Here is a 17,279-nt window from a genome sequence, read left to right as displayed (position 1 = left end):
ATCCAAATTGAGGTTTTATATTAAAAAATAAAAAATAATAATAAAAATAATAATAATGTGATGATCGGTGGCAGAATGTATGACTCATTTCTTAGCTAAGGTTCTGAAACCACCACATTAAAAAATGAGTACGGTTAAGAGGAAAAAAGAAAAAACTTTTTTCATTCCCCGCAATACTTTTTTTTTTTCTATTCTTTTTTTCTCCCTATTTCTAAATACATCTTTCTTTTGTTCTTAAAAATAATACAATTTTCATTATTTCTATACAACAAAACGTTAAAGCGATTTGAATTTATTCATTTACAATCTTTTTCTTTTTTTTTTTCTTTTTTGCTTTGAAGCATTTTTTATCTTTCATTCTTTTTTTTTTTTACAGTAAGTTTTTTATTATTAATATTCTCCAATTTAAAACTAAAACTAAAACAAAAACTAATAGTTAAACTTTTTATATAGCCCCTCTCTCTCTCTCTTTTTCTTACTATTAAAAAAAAAACAATTGAAAAATGCCAACACCTCTTCCTATTTATGACATTTCTGGAAATATGATAACAACTCTTAAACCAACTATTGACCAACCAACTTTATTATCAAAACATCATCATCATCTTATTGGAACACCCGCAGCAATGTGTCGAATGAATGCAAACAAATTAGGTAAAAGAATATATATATATAATATTAAGAATTACTTTATATTTCATTTTTTATTTTATTTTATATTTATTTATTTATTTATTTATTTTATTATTTTTATTTTTTTTATTAGAATCAGTTATACGACAATCACCTCTTGAAATTACATTTTACCGAATGTCGGCAGCAGATATGATTAGACATCAATATTATCCTCACGAATTGAATCATCCTTCTTCACTTCCAATTGAAGATCAATATTCATCTACTTCTTTTGATTCAACTAATTCTTCTATTTCCGATGTATCACCACCTATTGATCACAATATTACTGGCAAAACAAAGAAACACTCTTATAATCGATTATTACGTGAAATACGTCGTTTACGCTCTGAAAATGCCGGTTTACGCAATAGTGTCAATATTCTCAAAGAAGATTTACGCCATGAAAGAGAATCTCGACAAATCGCTGAACAAGTACATAAGAAATATTTCGACGATTCTATCAACAAACATACCCAATTAGAACTTGAAATATTAGATCAACAAGATCAACTGACAGCTCTTCGAAACCAATTAGTCAAGAATAATCATATCAATACAAATACTTCTATCACCAGTTATTACAACAATTTATCTTCTTCTTTGGATGATGAAGTGTGTCCTTTATGGGGTTGTGAAGATATGGACTGCAATAACGAACGAAAATGTTATGATGAAATCAACCATGATCAAAATAATCACGATGAAGAGGACGATGAAGAGGATGATCCTTCGGCTATTGAAGAAGAATTTGAAGATTTGGCCATTTCTTACTTACGACAAGCTTTGGTTTCCAACTTGACTAGCGCACGTGCCAATCTGGAATTCGACGACTTGATGCTGAAATATGATCCATCACCTGATAGGGTATTGAAAACTTTGGCTGATGCTTTTCTAGGCTGGATTCGTGATACCATACACACCTCAACTCCTACATCTTCTTCTATTGATAATGACACCGAACTTGATCAAGACAGATCTCTAAGTGTTGCTAGGTTAATGACTACTCAAATTCAAGACGTGTTTATACATTTTTGGAAAGCCATTTTAGAACGATATGTACACAACGACGAAGATCAATATCAATTCTTACATCAAGCTGAACGCATATTATTACGACTTCTTCATCAAGGAACACAACCTGATCAAACCTATCAGGAATCACAATATATTGTACAAAATTTCCATCGTTTACTCGTGATGCTTTACAAATATGATATCGTTGATGGTGATGCAGTGACAACTTGGTGGCATACTTTACCTTCACCAGCAACTTTTGAAAACAATAATGATCATGATTTATTACAACTTGACCTTGTAGCCGACCAATTACGAAATGTGACACGCAAATTTGTTGAATGGGTAGATGATGATGATGACGAAGAAGATGATGATGATAACGATAATAATCAACAACATCATTTTCATTTTGACAGCCACGATGATGATATTGATGATGATGACGAAATTAATATAGACAATGATGATGTGGATGCCCAATTTGGGAATGATCTTGGATTAAATGAAACAAGCAGCTTATCAACCAACAGTTATGCTATATCTTCGGCTTCAATTCATCCGGAAAAGAAGAAATCAGTCACCATTCAAGTGTAAATAGCCCTTTTCCCTTTAATTTTTTCCTTCCCTCCCCCTCCCTTTTTTTTTTTTTATTACTATTATCTTTCATTTACTAGTATATAATTTTTTATTATTATTATTGATCACTTATCTTTTGTACATTATTTACACACAGTCATTTTTATATATATATACACATTCTCTTTTTTTTAAAAAAAAAAAAATAGTTAGTTGTCACTTTCACTCCTACATCTTTTTTTATTTATTTTATTTGATACATCCTTTTATTCTCGTATATACCCTTATTGAATAATAATAATAAAAAGAAAAGTCTTTATTCTCCTTTATTTACCCCTATTGTTTGAAAATGATGACGACTTGGCGCCAATGAAATGATGCTTTTGGTTACACATACAACAAAAGGATGTGTCATTTTTATCCGATCGAGGAGATTCGGGCCGGTTTTTTCTTTGGTAAATGATAAATAAACATCAGATTAATAATAATATATTTTATCATTCTAAAACATTTGTATTTTATTTTATTTTTTATATTTATTTAATAATGCATCAAAAGGAGAAGAAGAATGGATCCGCAGTTAAATTGATTGATTAACTATGATTCAATATTAAGATCGCTAATCATTCTATTACTGCCAAGTTGGATATCTCTGCGGATTTGCTGCGGAGGTTACCGAAATTTTTCTTCAAAGCTTTTTTTTTTTTTTTTTTGCTTTTTTGGCTAAGCAAACAAGGGGGTTGAGGAAGAGACGCCGAGAAAACAGGGTACATCAAAAAAAAAGTCCGAATTCCACATAAAAGAACCTGATCTTTTTTTTTTTTTATCTCTTTCTTTTCTTTTTTTTTTTTTTTTGTTAAGAAAAATAAATATGTTTTTATCATCATCTATGGACAATCATCATTCTACTTATTCATTTCATACTCCTTGTCGTAAATCCATTAAACGATTATCAATTTTTACAAATCATCGGAAACTCTTCTCTTTACGACGTCAACGAAAAGAATCCATGACAAATTCGGAATTATCACTCAGTTCAAGTTCTTGTTCATCATTAAATACAACTTATTCTGATTCATCATCTTCTTTTATTCAAATGTCTGATCATTCTGATACAACAAATTCCACAACTACTTCATCACCTGAAAATCATCCTCCAGCTCATGTATTTGGAAAGGCGGATCAAGGTTATTCTATCTTTTATCTCAAATTACCCAATGGTAATTGGATGGTCCGTTGTAGAACTGCTGATCGGAAAATCATTGCAACTTATGAAGTCGATGGATCTATGGTGTGATTATTCTTATACATATTATTTATACATATTTATATATATATATCTTTACTTTTGTATATAGTTTATTATCTATTTATATAAAATTTATTATTATTACTACTTATTAGATTTAGTCATGATACCCTCCCCATCTTTTATTTTATGGACAATAAAAAAAAAAACAGTTGATTTGTTTTAAATAATGATTATGAAAAGATTTATCATAGCCTGTTTTAGTATAGAATATTTGAAACTGAACGAAGACGACAAAAGTAATATCCCTTTAATGAGATCATCTTTTTTTCTTTAATGGAATCAACACGTATATGAATGAATGTGGGAATCATAAGTTTCTCTTCACCATGGATCGGTCGATCTTTCAATTGATTGGTGAAAAGTTTGTCTATTTATCAATTTTTATGATGATTAGTGAAGAACATGTGATGCATATGTTGATATACTGTAGTTCTACACTTTGAAGGCTAGATTGTTGGGTCCTAATCAATCATTTCTGGTACAACATTCTACAACATGCCGATCACTTGTTTTTTTTTTTTTTCCTATCTAGATAATGATTATTTTTTTTTTTTTTTGATGATGAAGATCAAACTACCATAATTGAAAATAATGGATTGGAGTAACCAAATTGTATTAATATAGAGATGACCTAAAATGGTAATTTTTATTACAATTTATTGACAGCTTCATTCCCTCCCTTTTTTTTTTTTTTTATTTTGAAAAATAAGACATATCATGATAACTGACTCGAGTGAATCAACTATAGTTAATTTACAGAATAGTTAGGATTTGTGATTTTACAGAGAATATTTGTATGTATCCTCTTAACTTTTTTTTTCTTTTCATATTTGTTGATGATCCATCAGATTGGTTACCTATATGCGTAACAGCCGGGACTTTCCTTTCTAGATCATAAAAAATTGAGTTCCCCACCTTCTCTCCTTATTTGTTCCACTTTTCTTTCCTCTTTTTCCATCCCTTTTCAACAATGTTAACCCTTTCCACGTTTGGCCTTTGTACTCCTTGACTATATCCATTTTTTACCTTTCCATCAATACTATTCAACAAGCCATTACCGATCACCATACCTTTATCATTCTCCTCTTCATGTTGACTTTATGCTTCTTTTTTCTTTGGTCTAACACTATACATCCAATATAACGATAACAACAAGTGTCACTAAAAAGCTTACACAATAACCCAGTAAAAACCTACTGTAGGTATCTCTCAACTGACCAAACGGTAAGATTTAGATAAGTTACTAGAAAGATAGAATCCGGTGGTTATCTCTCTCTCAAGGCACTAAGAATAACTAATAATCATGTTCTTTTTTTTTTTTTTTCTACTATCCATAGGATCCTTTGATACAGGGTATTTCGTGAAAATTTGAATACGATTACTGATGGATGATTTTTACGTCTGAACAGATACAATGGGTTCGTGCATGAATGTAAAAAAAGTTAGATGATGATCAGTACTCTGTCTGGGAAAAAAAAAGGTAACAACGGTGATACATATTTCTTGTGATTCGTTTCCATTGAAATTTTTTTTTGTTTTGATTTACGGCGTAAATCATATACTCACAAGTATGATCAATAACTTACTTTATTTTCCTTTTTAATGTCACATAGGTCTGGATGGATTGGTCAACTCTTTAAGATTCAATCGCTAATCATCATTCGAAAATGAAATTCTATTCAATAATGCCGATTCTAAGTCTTTATCTTCCTTATTATGAACAGAGTATTGTGGAAGAGATATCCCTCTGACAATCTCTCGACATTTTTGTTACTGATTCTTTGTGTAAATTGAACAATTGATGCCTATAAGCACTTCTTCCTTTTCCTAGTATATCCCATTTCATAGTATCACTTTTTTTTAAAAAATAAATAAATAGGACTATTTCCTTCTTGTTATCAATAAAGCGTATTTACAACCTGTCATATTTTTTTATTTTTTTTTTTTTGATTTTGGGCGGCATTTTTTTTCTCTCATCTCTTTCTTTTTTTTTTTCCCTCACACATGTCTCGATTCTTGACACCTACACCATCACATAGTAATCGTAGTTTCAAAAGTATCAAAAGTTATAATACAGATGATATTTGGATGGCAAGGGAAGAATGTCATCATCAAGCCGATGTTGCAATAGACGATTGGACTGCGTGTTTGAAGGTAAAGAAGAAACATAAAAGCAAAAAGGTCAATATTCAAAGTATGATTGCTATCATTCTTATTGGGAAAATAGAGTATACAATCCAATAGCCATGAACATACTATGAAGATAGCTAAACAATTTACTCAAGTTGATGGTCATGCCAAACATACACTTCAAGCCCTTGAAAAGACAAGTAAAACTTTAGATCTACTCTTGAATCAGTAAGTCATAAATGAATATTTGAAGAATATGTACTCCTGACTTGTTGTTTTTGTATTTATATAGAAAAGTAGCCATGTTATCCACCGTATCTACTTTGACAGAAATCCAATCCAATCTTGGTGTAGAGAAATTAGCAAAATCGCATTGGTTGAACCCTTCTCCTTGATACCTTCCTTCTTCCAAATATATATCTATGAATTATATATTATCTCTTTTTAATAAACATATATATATATATATATATATATATATATACCTTCTTTACTCCCATCCTCCCCCCTCCTTTTTTTCTTTATGTTGATCCAAAATCAAAATGACAAATAAAGTGTTGTATAGTTTTTGTATCAAAACCAATTGTATTTTTTTTGTAATGTATAAAGACAGAATGTTTTTTTTTTCTTTATTAAAATGATGATCTATAGTACACAAGTAAAGTAGAAACAATAAAGTAACAAGTGATGATGAGAATTGGGGGAATGTAATAGTAATCAATAAAAAAAAAAAAAAAAAGAAAGAGAGAGATGGTACCATCAAACAACGTTGGTATATACGGTATTCCCAAAAGAGTATACGTATAAAAAAAAAAAAGAATGTAAATGTAGTACTAGTAATGATAATAATTAGTAATGATAGTGACAACAAAATAAGAATAATAATAATAAAAAAAATGAAAGGAGAACTAAAATCTATGTATATGTATAAAGAGAATATGTTGCAATCCATCCATCTATCCAAATCAATCCTAACGCCAAAACAAATGAGATCTTTCTAATAATAATAATGATAATAACCTTGATTCAATTGTTTCTTGATAAAAACCATTTGAAATATTCATAAACACTCCAACTGATGGCAGTAGCAGGCATATGAGTCAGTATTCTTGGTTTAAATCCTCTAAAAAATCCTCTATATCCATAATGTTCATATATCAGTTTGCCAGCTTCCCAGAATCCACTACAATGTCGTATCCTTGGATCCATAGATGATCCTCTTGTTTGTAATAAAGTCTTAATAACATCCAATGGTGTCTAGAATAAATAAGAAGTTTATTAACACAAACAATATATATATTTTTTTTCGGGTTCAACTTACAGTCACTGATGAGGCTATGATTCCTGCTACAGCACCTGCTACAACATGTGATTTTGGATCATAAATACCGCCCGGATTTAAAAGGGATAAACATCGTTCATAAGTTGAGAATTGAATAGATTGAAATGGAATAGACATAGAGAGTGTTGTCGGTAAAGATATATAAAATGCCGTAATCCCTTCTTTCGCGTATACTTGCCGAGCACATTCACGAACTGATCTATATACTGAATCCTTTAACTGCATACGTTGTTTGATCACTAAATCATAAAATTAAATATATATATTCAGCATTCCTTTAATCTTCATTCCTTTCTTTCTACCACCATGACCCTTTTTCACTTTAAATATATCTCTTCTATTTATGCTTTTTATTATTCTTACCGTCAAATGGAGTCATCATACCATCGTGAGCCAAAGTAGCACATGCACCCGCGGAACTTGTTGCGATAAGTTGTTGAAGATTTTCGTCCTTAGTCCAAGATCCATGTTGTTGTATAAGTCGATAAAAGCGCACCTTACAGAATTCATAGGTAGCGAAATGAAGAGCATGAGCTGGTCCAGCCCCCATGACTACAGAATATACCCCACGCCAAAGGTGTTGAGATCGAAACCAGTCTATTGAAGAAACCGCCATACTGCCTAAAGATTGTCCCACTTGTATACGTGTCTATATATACATATTTAGTATTTACCCACATAAAGAAAAAAAAAATAAGGTGTGTTGGTTCTTTTCTTTTTTTTTTTTTTTTTTTTTTTTTTTACTCTTGATTACCTTGATGCTGTCTACAGGAAACATTAAACAATGTTCACCAATACCGGCAAGAGCTCCAGCAATAGCATTCTGAGTCATAGTTGAATTGGCTCCAAGTGATTCATAATCATATTCGTGGTCTTCGTTCATCATGACACCATGAATATATGAAAAAGGAAACAAAGAGAGGGAGAAAAAAAAGAGGTAACACCCCGAAGAAAAAAATAATTGTTTTTTTGTACCAAAATCATAAAAACTTTTCTACCTCCGCCTGCTACCTACAAAGGCATTCCAAGTGCATTGAGATGACCCATTTGATCAAATTTAATATGATAAATGTTTTGTTTTTTTTAAAAAAAAAAAAAAAGAAAAAAAAAAGATTGATCTTCTATCAACGAATGTATTAACCTTGATCATGTTTAAATAGAAAGAAGTAACTGATCATTTTTAAAAAAAAGTAAAAAAGATCCTCTCTCTCTTTTTCGGAAATATTACCTCCGGATTATCCGCAATTCAAAAAGTGATAAAAGACAAAATTAATTTGATCAACCGCACTCAAACGAGGAACCAACCTTTTTTTCTTTTTTTCTTTTTTTTCTTTTCTCAAAAACCAATTATTTCATTCTTTTATAAACAAATACTTGGCATAAATATGAATAATTCATCTTTATTAGGTAAAAAAAAAAAATTAGAATAAAAACATTGAATTATAAAAAATAATATAATACTAAAACATTTTATTTTATTTTTTTTTTTTTTTGTTTACGATTGTTTTTATAGTGCTAAAAAGTTTAGTACCATCTTCATTCACCAAAGTACGATCCTTGCATACAAGTACAATTCTTAAACAACGTACACAATTTCATTTTGATACTTTTAAATTTGTACAAAGATTAGAACATGAGGGGTTCAGTCGACTACAAAGTCAAGCTATCATGGGTTCGTTACAAGAAGTCATCTCGGATAGGTAAAAATATGCTTCCTTTTATGATATATCTTTTATATATTTTATATATATATTTCTTCTTTAGTATGAAACAATTGACCAATAGTGTGGTGACTAAAGCAGAACAAGAAAAAGTAAATTGATTATATATATAAATATATAAACATATATACTTAACAATGAATAATTCTTTATACATATATATATATGTTTTTAGGCAGTTTATACTTACAAAGTGGATTTTGCTCAGGTCAAATCAGAATTACAATTATTAGAAAAGAATGAATTTGTTGTGATGCGTGCGGAAAATGAACGACTACAAAATGAATTGGATAAATTACGACAAAAGTTAAGAGAAGAAATTACACGAACACAGGCCAATGTACGACTAGAACTGAATCTGGAAAAAGGAAGGATTAGGGATGAAACAAGTGCCCAAGAAATTAAGATCAAGGAAACTGATACAAGAATTGAAAGTGAATTGGCTGGTTTAAGGACTCAAATGGAAGCAATCAAGTTTCAAATTTTACAATACTTTATTGGTACAATGACTGGTGGTGGTGCTCTCTTTTTGGCTTATCTTCGTATGTTTCGATAAAATAAATCTTAAGATTATTTTTTTTTTCTTTTTAGTATAGAATTATATAGAAAAATAGAAAGAAAAAAAAAAAAGAAAAAGAAAATTATCCTTCACTTGTAGCTATATATATATCACAATAAATCAAATATTATATCTCCTTTTACAAACTATTATATAAAAGAACAAATGTCAATTTGATACGATACTGAACTGAGATTTAAAAAGAACACCTTTTTTTTTTCTTTTTCCTTTGATTCACCCCTTTCTTTCTCCCCTTTTTTTTATTCTTTTTCTTTTTTCTTTTTTTCTTTTTTTTATTACCCATTTATCATTATTATACTTATTCTATTCACCCTTACATACGGGTACGAATAAGTTGACCCTTTCTTTTTATATAAAAACTCGTTTTTTTATTCTTTTTCTCTTTGTTAATCCTACATATTATTCTTCGAACTACTTCATCTCCTTTCACTCTTTTTTATTTTCTTTCATCTCTCCTTTTCTTTTTCTTTTTCTTTTCTTTTTTATTTATTATTCATTGATATGGTAACACCTCCACTCTCTCAACAATTGGATCTCTATTCAAAAGATACTAAAGTATGGTTTGCTGATGATAAAGAAGGTTGGGTTTCAGCTACTTGTATATCAAAACACATCGATGACAAGGTGACTTTATTGTTTCAAAACGATATAGACAATTCAAAGGTAAATATATATATATATTATTATATATTATTATATTAATGGATGTTATTATTATTATTATTAGGAACATATATTCGAAGCAACATATAAGGAACTTGAAAAGAATAATGGATCAACATTACCACCACTTCGTAATCCTAATAAACTAGAATCAACAGACGACTTGACAAGTCTTAGTTATTTGAATGAACCTTCAGGTAGGACAAAAAAAATATAATCATTATCTGACATATAATAAATAATAATTCACTTCTTTTTTTTATTACTTTAGTACTCCACACCATTCGTAAAAGATATGATCAAAAAATCATTTATACTTATTCTGGTATTGTCTTGATTGCTACCAATCCTTTTGATCGAGTATCCCTTTATGAACCTGATATTATTCAAAAATATTCTGGAAGTCGTCGTGGTGATTTGGATCCTCATTTATTTGCTATTGCTGAAGATGCTTATCGTTGTATGATTCGTCAACAACAAAATCAAACCATCATTGTATCTGGTGAAAGGTAAATGATAATAATAATAATATAAAATGAAATTAATCACTTTTTTTTTTTATATAAGTGGTGCTGGAAAAACAGTTAGTGCCAAATATATCATGCGTTATTTTGCTACTGCTGATGATAAAGAAGCTACTGGGAAATTAGCAAAGAATAATCAAGGAATGACTGAAGTAGAAGAACAAATTTTAGGTAAAAAAATAACACATCTTTTAGAATCAAATAAATCATGACTCACTTTTTTATTCCTTTTTTTTTTTTCTTCTTCTTTTTTAGCTACCAATCCTATCATGGAAGCATTTGGAAATGCAAAAACAACAAGAAATGATAATAGTTCTAGATTTGGGAAATACATTGAAGTAAATGATCATAATATATATATATTATAACTAAAAAATCTTTATTTTGTTAGATTCAATTTGATAAAGAATGCAATATCATTGGTGCCAAAATTAAAACTTATTTATTGGAACGATCCCGACTTATTTATCAACCTGAAACTGAACGCAATTATCATATTTTTTATCAAGTAAGTTTTGTTTATTTCACAACATATTACTAATTTTTACTTTAATGAAATTTAGTTATGTAGTGGTCTTCCATCCAAAGAAAAACAACAATTGGGCTTAAAAAATTGGTCAGATTATCATTATCTCAATCAAAGTGGTGCTGGTACTATTCCTGGTGTAGATGATGCTGAAGAATTTGAATTGACTCAACAATCATTGATCAAAGTTGGTATATCAAAAGACATTCAAACTTATCTCTTCCAATTACTGGCAGCACTTTTACATATGGGCAACATTGATATTACTGGACGTGGTGATGCTATGATTGCTGAAGATGATCCAAGTTTACTCATGACAACCAAGTTACTCGGTATCAAGACTTCAGATTTTAGAAAATGGATTGTACGTCGACAAATTACTACCAGATCTGAAAAGATCGTCACTAATCTCAGTCCTACTCAAGCTCAAGTTGTTCGTGATTCAGTTGCCAAACATATTTATGCTCACCTATTCGATTGGTTGGTCGACATTGTGAATGATACTCTCTCAAGTTCTTCTCCTGAAAGTGTAGCTACTTTTATAGGTGTGTTGGATATTTATGGTTTTGAACATTTCAAGAAGAATTCGTTTGAACAATTTTGTATCAATTATGCCAATGAAAAATTACAGCAACAAGTAAGTTTATATATATATAGTAGATATAGAAACTCATTTATTTATCTCTTTCTATTGATATAATCATAGTTTAATCAACATGTATTCAAACTGGAACAAGAAGAATACGTTCGGGAAGAAATCAATTGGAAGTTTATCGAATTCAGTGATAATCAGAAATGTATTGAAATGATTGAAGCTAAAATGGGTATTCTTTCACTTCTGGATGAAGTAAATTAATATATCATATTATATTAACATTTGTCTCACTCTTCTTCTTTTTTTTTTTTTTGATATTAGGAATCTCGTTTACCCTCTGGAACTGATCAAGCCTTCTGTAACAAGCTTTATCAAACATTTGCATCACCACCTTATCAAGACTATTTCAAGAAACCTCGGTTTTCCAACAGTTCATTCACCGTCGTTCATTATGCTCATGATGTACAATACGAAGCTGAAGGATTTATGGACAAGAACAAGGATACCGTACCTGATGAACATTTGGCTTTGTTACAAGGTGCTGAATTTAACTTTTTGGTGGATATGCTTCAAGAAAATAACTCAAGCAATAGTGGATCTGACTCTCCGGTAATGATCATTTCTTATAGCATTTAACCTTAATCACTCATATTTATTTTTATTTTTATTTTTTATAGACAAATAGTCCAAAACGTCTTAGCTTGGTGAAGAAACCAACACTTGGTTCCATTTTCAAGGTAATGAAAAAAAAAATGGCAAGAAATCTTTTACATCTTCATACTCACTCAATTTCATATATACTATTTCCATAGTTATCGTTGATCAGTTTGATGGATACTATCGGTCAAACCAATGTGCATTATATTAGATGTATCAAACCAAACGAAGCCAAAGCAGCATGGCAATTTGAACCCAATATGGTACTTGCTCAATTACGCGCATGTGGTGTATTAGAAACAATCCGTATTAGTTGCTCCGGTTATCCTACTCGGTGGACATTTAGTGATTTTGTTGATCGCTACTACGTGTTGGTTCCTTCTGATCAATGGCGTCCAAGGAACAAGGCAGATGAAAGAAAACTATGTGGTGCTATTTTAGATACTCATGTTACTAGTCCTGATAGATATCAAATTGGTTTAACTAAAATCTTCTTCCGAGCTGGACAGGTAAATGAAGTTGATCCCTAATATCATGAAAATAATTTTATTAACCCTATTTTATTTATATATATGTATATATATATATATATTATAATTGATAACATTACCATAGTTGGCTTATATGGAAAAATTACGAACTGATCGATGGAGCGAAGTGGCAATTCTCCTCCAAAAGAATATGCGACGATATATGGCACGTTTAAAGTACAAACAGACTCTAGGTTTTATTCTCAAGTTACAACAAGTGGCTCGAAAGAAACATGGTCGAGCACTTCTTCATCAATTACGACAAGACAAGGCAGCAACAGTCATTCAATCCTATTGGCGTATGTATGTTGTACGAAAAGCATTCCTTGAACGACGGGCATTCATCATCAAACTTCAAACAGCAGTACGATCTGTGATGGCAAAGAAACACTTCTCAATGGTACGAAAACACAATGCAGCAACACAAATTCAGAGTTTGGTGCGTGGATGGATGGTTCGTCGTTTGTACCAAACCAAACGGCAATTTGTTATTCGAATTCAATCATGTGTCCGACGACGTCAAGCTCGCAAACAACTGGTGGTAATCAAGGCAGAAGCACGTTCTGTATCTCACTTTAAGGAGGTATCCTACAAGTTGGAAACTAGAGTGGTGGAATTGACACAAAGTTTGACACGACAAAAAGAAGAAAAGGGGCATCTGAAGGAAAAGGCAACTGAATTGGAAGAACAAGTACGAAACTGGATCGAAAAGTATGACCAATTAGATCAACGTGCAAAACAACTCGACCCAACAACAGAAGATGAGAAGACTTCATCAACAACAACAACTGATAATAGCAATAAATGGCATCAATGGCATCAAGAACGTCAAGGCTTGGAACAAGAATATTTCACTTCATTGAACAAGATTAAACATCAAGATAAAGAAATTGAACGTCTTCGGGATGAATTGACCAAACAAAAGAATGAAATGACAAAGCTACGTGATACTTCTCAAAAGGCCGTTCAATCACTTGCTGATATCCCCAATGTTAGTGAACTCAAGTCTCAAATCGCAGCTTTGAAAAGTCAATTATCTCATACCTTGAATCGTCAACCTCATCGTACCATCAAGCAACCATCGACTCACAACGGTACAACCGCATTACATCAACAACCTGAAAACAACAAGGATGAAATTTCCAGTAATGAACTCTTTGATATCGATACCCAAGTGTCTCAAGATTTGCATACATTACTGTTGGATGAACAAACGCTACATAAAGAAATCTATGAATCACTTATCCGATTATCTATCACAGATCCTACGACACGTGATATTAATGGTGATAATGGTTGTGATGCCAAATCAGAAAAACAGGTTACTACTGATGACTCCATCTCTACCAACATCCTTTTCCCTGCTCATATCATAGACTTGTGTCTCGTTCTTATGTGGAAATTAGGTGATTTGGTTGAATCTGAACAATTTATCTTTTCAACTATTGACGTGATTCGAAAACATTGTCAGGTAAAAAAAAAAAAAAAAAAAATCAAATAGTAAATAGAATGATAATGAAATGTGGCTAAAAAATTCTTTTTCTTAAATAGGAACAACATGGCGATGATGTTTTGGCTGTTTATTTGTATTGGTTAACGAATGCACATGAACTTTTATCATTGGTATTTATTATGGAACCATTAAAAACATCAACTCATCAACATGCTGTGGACAAGGTTGTCAACAAAGTCAAATATGAATTACAACGATTACAAATGGATTTGTTTGGACAAGTAATGAAGGAGATTCATATCAAGTTGAACAAGATGGCGGTGGCAGCTGTGATTGAAAGTCAATGTCTTCCCGGATTCTTGGCAAACGATACTGGGCGTCTATTTAACAATAATCAAGCGGCGGCATTTACGATGGATGATTTGATTCGTTATTTTGACCATGTTATCAAATTGATCGAACATTATCAATTGGAAATCTCTACCAAGGAACAAATAGTGAATGAAATGATCAAATATGTAGGTGTCACTTGTTTCAATGATATGGTGATGCGACGTAATTATAATTCATGGAAACGAGGTATTATAGAAATGATATTTGTTTTTTTTTTTTGTACAACTCACTGACTGATTATTATTTATTAGCGATGCAAGTACAATATAATTTGGTCCGATTAGAAGAATGGTGTCAAGCTCAAAACATGTCAGATGCTACTTTGGAATTAGAATATTTAACACAAACCACAAAATTATTACAACTCAAAAAGAATAGTTTGGATGATATACAAATAATTTATGATGTATGTTGGACATTATCGCCTACTCAAATTCAAAAATTGATGCAAAATTACCATGTTGCTGAATACGAGGTAAGGAAATAGAAAGTAGGAGCGGAGAACACATGGACCTGTTAACTGATTTTTTTTTTTTTATTTTGTTTAAAACAGGAACCTATTAGCCACGAGATACTCCGAGTTGTGTCAGCCAAGGCAACAAGTCATGACAACAAACAATTACTATTAGATGCTACTACTGATCAAACGATCTTTGAATTACCGCAACCTCGGACTGTTGTTCGTCATTCATTGGTAAATGTAGATCTCAAGGTAAGTAAAAAAAAAAAAAAAAAAAAAGAAGGATAAATTTAAAATGATCATCTACTAAAAAAAAAAAAATAATAATAATCATTTTTTTTATTAATAGTTGGATCTTCCTCATGTACAAAGACTTTTAGTATTAGTATCAAACGAAAAGTTTACGTAGAAAACTTTATATCCACATTGCTACTTTCCTTTTATCCATTTACCTCAATAAACTATAGCTTGTGTTACCTACTACGGACTCCGGGAATTGGAGATATTTTTATATATTTTTTTTTTCTTTCTCTCTCCCTCTCTCTCTCCATCTCCCTTTTTAGTTCTCATCATTTATCAACAACATGGCTGAACCTTTACCTCAAGGTAAAAAAAAAATAATAAAGTCTTTCTTATTATTGACTTTCTGATACACGCTTTTTTATGTGATATTATTTCTTTATTGACTTAAATAGGCTGGGAAATGCGTTACGCTCCTGATAACCGTCCGTAAGTTCCCCAACAATAGAACCCGGTCAAAAATACAAACTAAGGAAATAATAAACCTTATTATTTATTTCATTCTAGTTATTTCATCAATCATGCTACTCAAACTACCACTTGGGAAGACCCTCGACAAAAGAGTCAATACCCTCCTGGTCCTCCTTCTTATGGTAACTATCCTTCTCCTCAACAACAACAACAACAACAACCTTATGGATATCCTCCTCAACAACAACAACAACCTTATGGTTATCCTCCTCAACAACAACAACCTTATGGCCAACCTCAATATCCTCCACAACAACAACAGCCTTATGGTCAACCTCCCTCTCAATATCCTCCTCAACAACAACCTTATGGTCAACCTCCTTCTCAATATCCTCCTCCACCTCAACAACAACCTTATGGTCAACCACCTTCTCAGTACCCACCTCATCAAGATGAAGGTGAACGTGGTTCATATGGTGGTAATCCTCAACAACCTCCTCCTCCTCAACAAGAAGGTGGATATCCTTCTGGTCCTACTCCTCCAGCTAAGAAAAATCCTCTTGGTAAAATGTCCAATGGTATGAAGATGGCTGCTGGTGCTCTTGGTGGTCTTGCTATGGGTGGTGCTTTGGCCTATGGTATTCATGAATATAAGGAACATGAAGAACGTGAAGAAGAACAACAAGCTCGTTTGGATCATTTGGAACAAGAAAATAGACGCCAGGAACAAGAAATTCATCAATTGGAACATTCTGGTGGTGGTGGTTATGGTGGCTATGGTGGTTACGGTGGTTATGGTGATCGTGGCATTAGTAGTGGATATGGTGATGATGATGAACAACGTCGTTTGGATGAAGAACAACGTCGTTTGGATCAAGAACAACGTGAAAAGGATGAGGAACAACGTCGCTTGGATGAAGAACAACGTCGTTTGGATGAAGGTGGTTATGATGAATATCGTCAACGTGAATTGGATGAAGAACAACGTCGTTTGGATGAAGAACAACGTCAATTGGATCGACAACAAGGTAATCTATTTATCTATTTATATATATATAATGATTAATCTGATGTTTTATTTCATTTTTTTTTTTTTTTTAGAATGGCAAGATGATCGTCAAGAAGAATATGAAGTAAGTTGAAAAAAAAAATTAGATCAATGTTGAAAAGAGAAAAATGAAGAACTAATATATTATGCGATTGATTAGGAACAAGAAGAATCCTCTTGGTTCTAGAAAAAAAAAAAAACAACTTTATTCCCTCTTTTGTCCTTTCAATCACACATTCTTCCATAATGTACACAACTTTTATATATATACATCAATAAAGATCTTGTTTTTTTTTTCTCCATTACTATTTTGCACAGAGATTCGAATGATTGGTCATTGACTAATGATGAAATCATCATGAT

At 31.4% G+C, this 17,279-nt stretch overlaps 7 protein-coding genes across 7 annotated transcripts; 6 read left to right on the top strand and 1 right to left on the bottom strand.

Moving 5' to 3' along the window:
- Positions 1–366: 366 nt before the first annotated feature.
- Positions 367–2,344, top strand: BX664DRAFT_357904 (uncharacterized protein). Its single transcript, XM_051547991.1, has 3 exons — positions 367–375; positions 454–654; positions 767–2,344. The coding sequence occupies exons 2-3, from the start codon at positions 504–506 to the stop codon at positions 2,287–2,289; spliced, it is 1,674 nt and encodes a 557-aa protein (XP_051401908.1). The 5' UTR covers positions 367–375; positions 454–503; the 3' UTR covers positions 2,290–2,344.
- A 772-nt stretch (positions 2,345–3,116) lies between these two features.
- On the top strand, positions 3,117–3,730 carry BX664DRAFT_329760 (uncharacterized protein). Its single transcript, XM_051544854.1, has one exon. It carries the CDS (start codon positions 3,143–3,145, stop codon positions 3,566–3,568), a length of 426 nt encoding a protein of 141 aa, XP_051401907.1. The 5' UTR covers positions 3,117–3,142; the 3' UTR covers positions 3,569–3,730.
- Positions 3,731–5,545: 1,815 nt separating this feature from the next.
- BX664DRAFT_329758 (uncharacterized protein) lies at positions 5,546–6,158 on the top strand. Its single transcript, XM_051544853.1, has 3 exons — positions 5,546–5,737; positions 5,811–5,941; positions 6,006–6,158. The coding sequence occupies exons 1-3, from the start codon at positions 5,588–5,590 to the stop codon at positions 6,106–6,108; spliced, it is 384 nt and encodes a 127-aa protein (XP_051401906.1). The 5' UTR covers positions 5,546–5,587; the 3' UTR covers positions 6,109–6,158.
- Positions 6,159–6,610: 452 nt separating this feature from the next.
- BX664DRAFT_329754 (mitochondrial carrier domain-containing protein) lies at positions 6,611–8,045 on the bottom strand. Its single transcript, XM_051544852.1, has 4 exons — positions 7,810–8,045; positions 7,419–7,704; positions 7,035–7,294; positions 6,611–6,970 (listed from the first exon to the last, which is right to left on the bottom strand). Exons 1-4 carry the CDS (start codon positions 7,939–7,941, stop codon positions 6,740–6,742), a joined length of 909 nt encoding a protein of 302 aa, XP_051401905.1. The 5' UTR covers positions 7,942–8,045; the 3' UTR covers positions 6,611–6,739.
- A 316-nt stretch (positions 8,046–8,361) lies between these two features.
- Positions 8,362–9,367, top strand: BX664DRAFT_329753 (mitochondrion protein). The gene is made up of 4 exons (XM_051544851.1): positions 8,362–8,462; positions 8,569–8,755; positions 8,820–8,868; positions 8,952–9,367. The coding sequence occupies exons 1-4, from the start codon at positions 8,441–8,443 to the stop codon at positions 9,330–9,332; spliced, it is 639 nt and encodes a 212-aa protein (XP_051401904.1). The 5' UTR covers positions 8,362–8,440; the 3' UTR covers positions 9,333–9,367.
- Positions 9,368–9,776: 409 nt separating this feature from the next.
- Positions 9,777–15,689, top strand: BX664DRAFT_107925 (P-loop containing nucleoside triphosphate hydrolase protein). The gene is made up of 16 exons (XM_051539688.1): positions 9,777–10,019; positions 10,084–10,216; positions 10,291–10,528; positions 10,587–10,714; positions 10,799–10,881; positions 10,935–11,051; positions 11,107–11,706; positions 11,776–11,916; positions 11,986–12,273; positions 12,342–12,401; positions 12,477–12,830; positions 12,937–14,322; positions 14,403–14,883; positions 14,949–15,172; positions 15,251–15,409; positions 15,507–15,689. The coding sequence occupies exons 1-16, from the start codon at positions 9,858–9,860 to the stop codon at positions 15,564–15,566; spliced, it is 4,614 nt and encodes a 1,537-aa protein (XP_051401903.1). The 5' UTR covers positions 9,777–9,857; the 3' UTR covers positions 15,567–15,689.
- A 52-nt stretch (positions 15,690–15,741) lies between these two features.
- On the top strand, positions 15,742–17,224 carry BX664DRAFT_372327 (uncharacterized protein; the record flags this gene model as incomplete). The annotated part of the gene is made up of 5 exons (XM_051548667.1): positions 15,742–15,763; positions 15,853–15,886; positions 15,965–16,896; positions 16,970–17,001; positions 17,077–17,224. The coding sequence occupies 5 exons, from the start codon at positions 15,742–15,744 to the stop codon at positions 17,101–17,103; spliced, it is 1,047 nt and encodes a 348-aa protein (XP_051401902.1). The 3' UTR covers positions 17,104–17,224.
- Positions 17,225–17,279: the final 55 nt, after the last annotated feature.

Source organism: Halteromyces radiatus, assembly GCF_025201355.1.
Source record: "Halteromyces radiatus strain CBS 162.75 chromosome Unknown BX664scaffold_3, whole genome shotgun sequence".
In the NCBI taxonomy this organism is placed as follows: Eukaryota; Fungi; Mucoromycota; class Mucoromycetes; order Mucorales; family Cunninghamellaceae; genus Halteromyces; species Halteromyces radiatus.
This window is presented reverse-complemented; position numbering and strand designations above follow the sequence as displayed.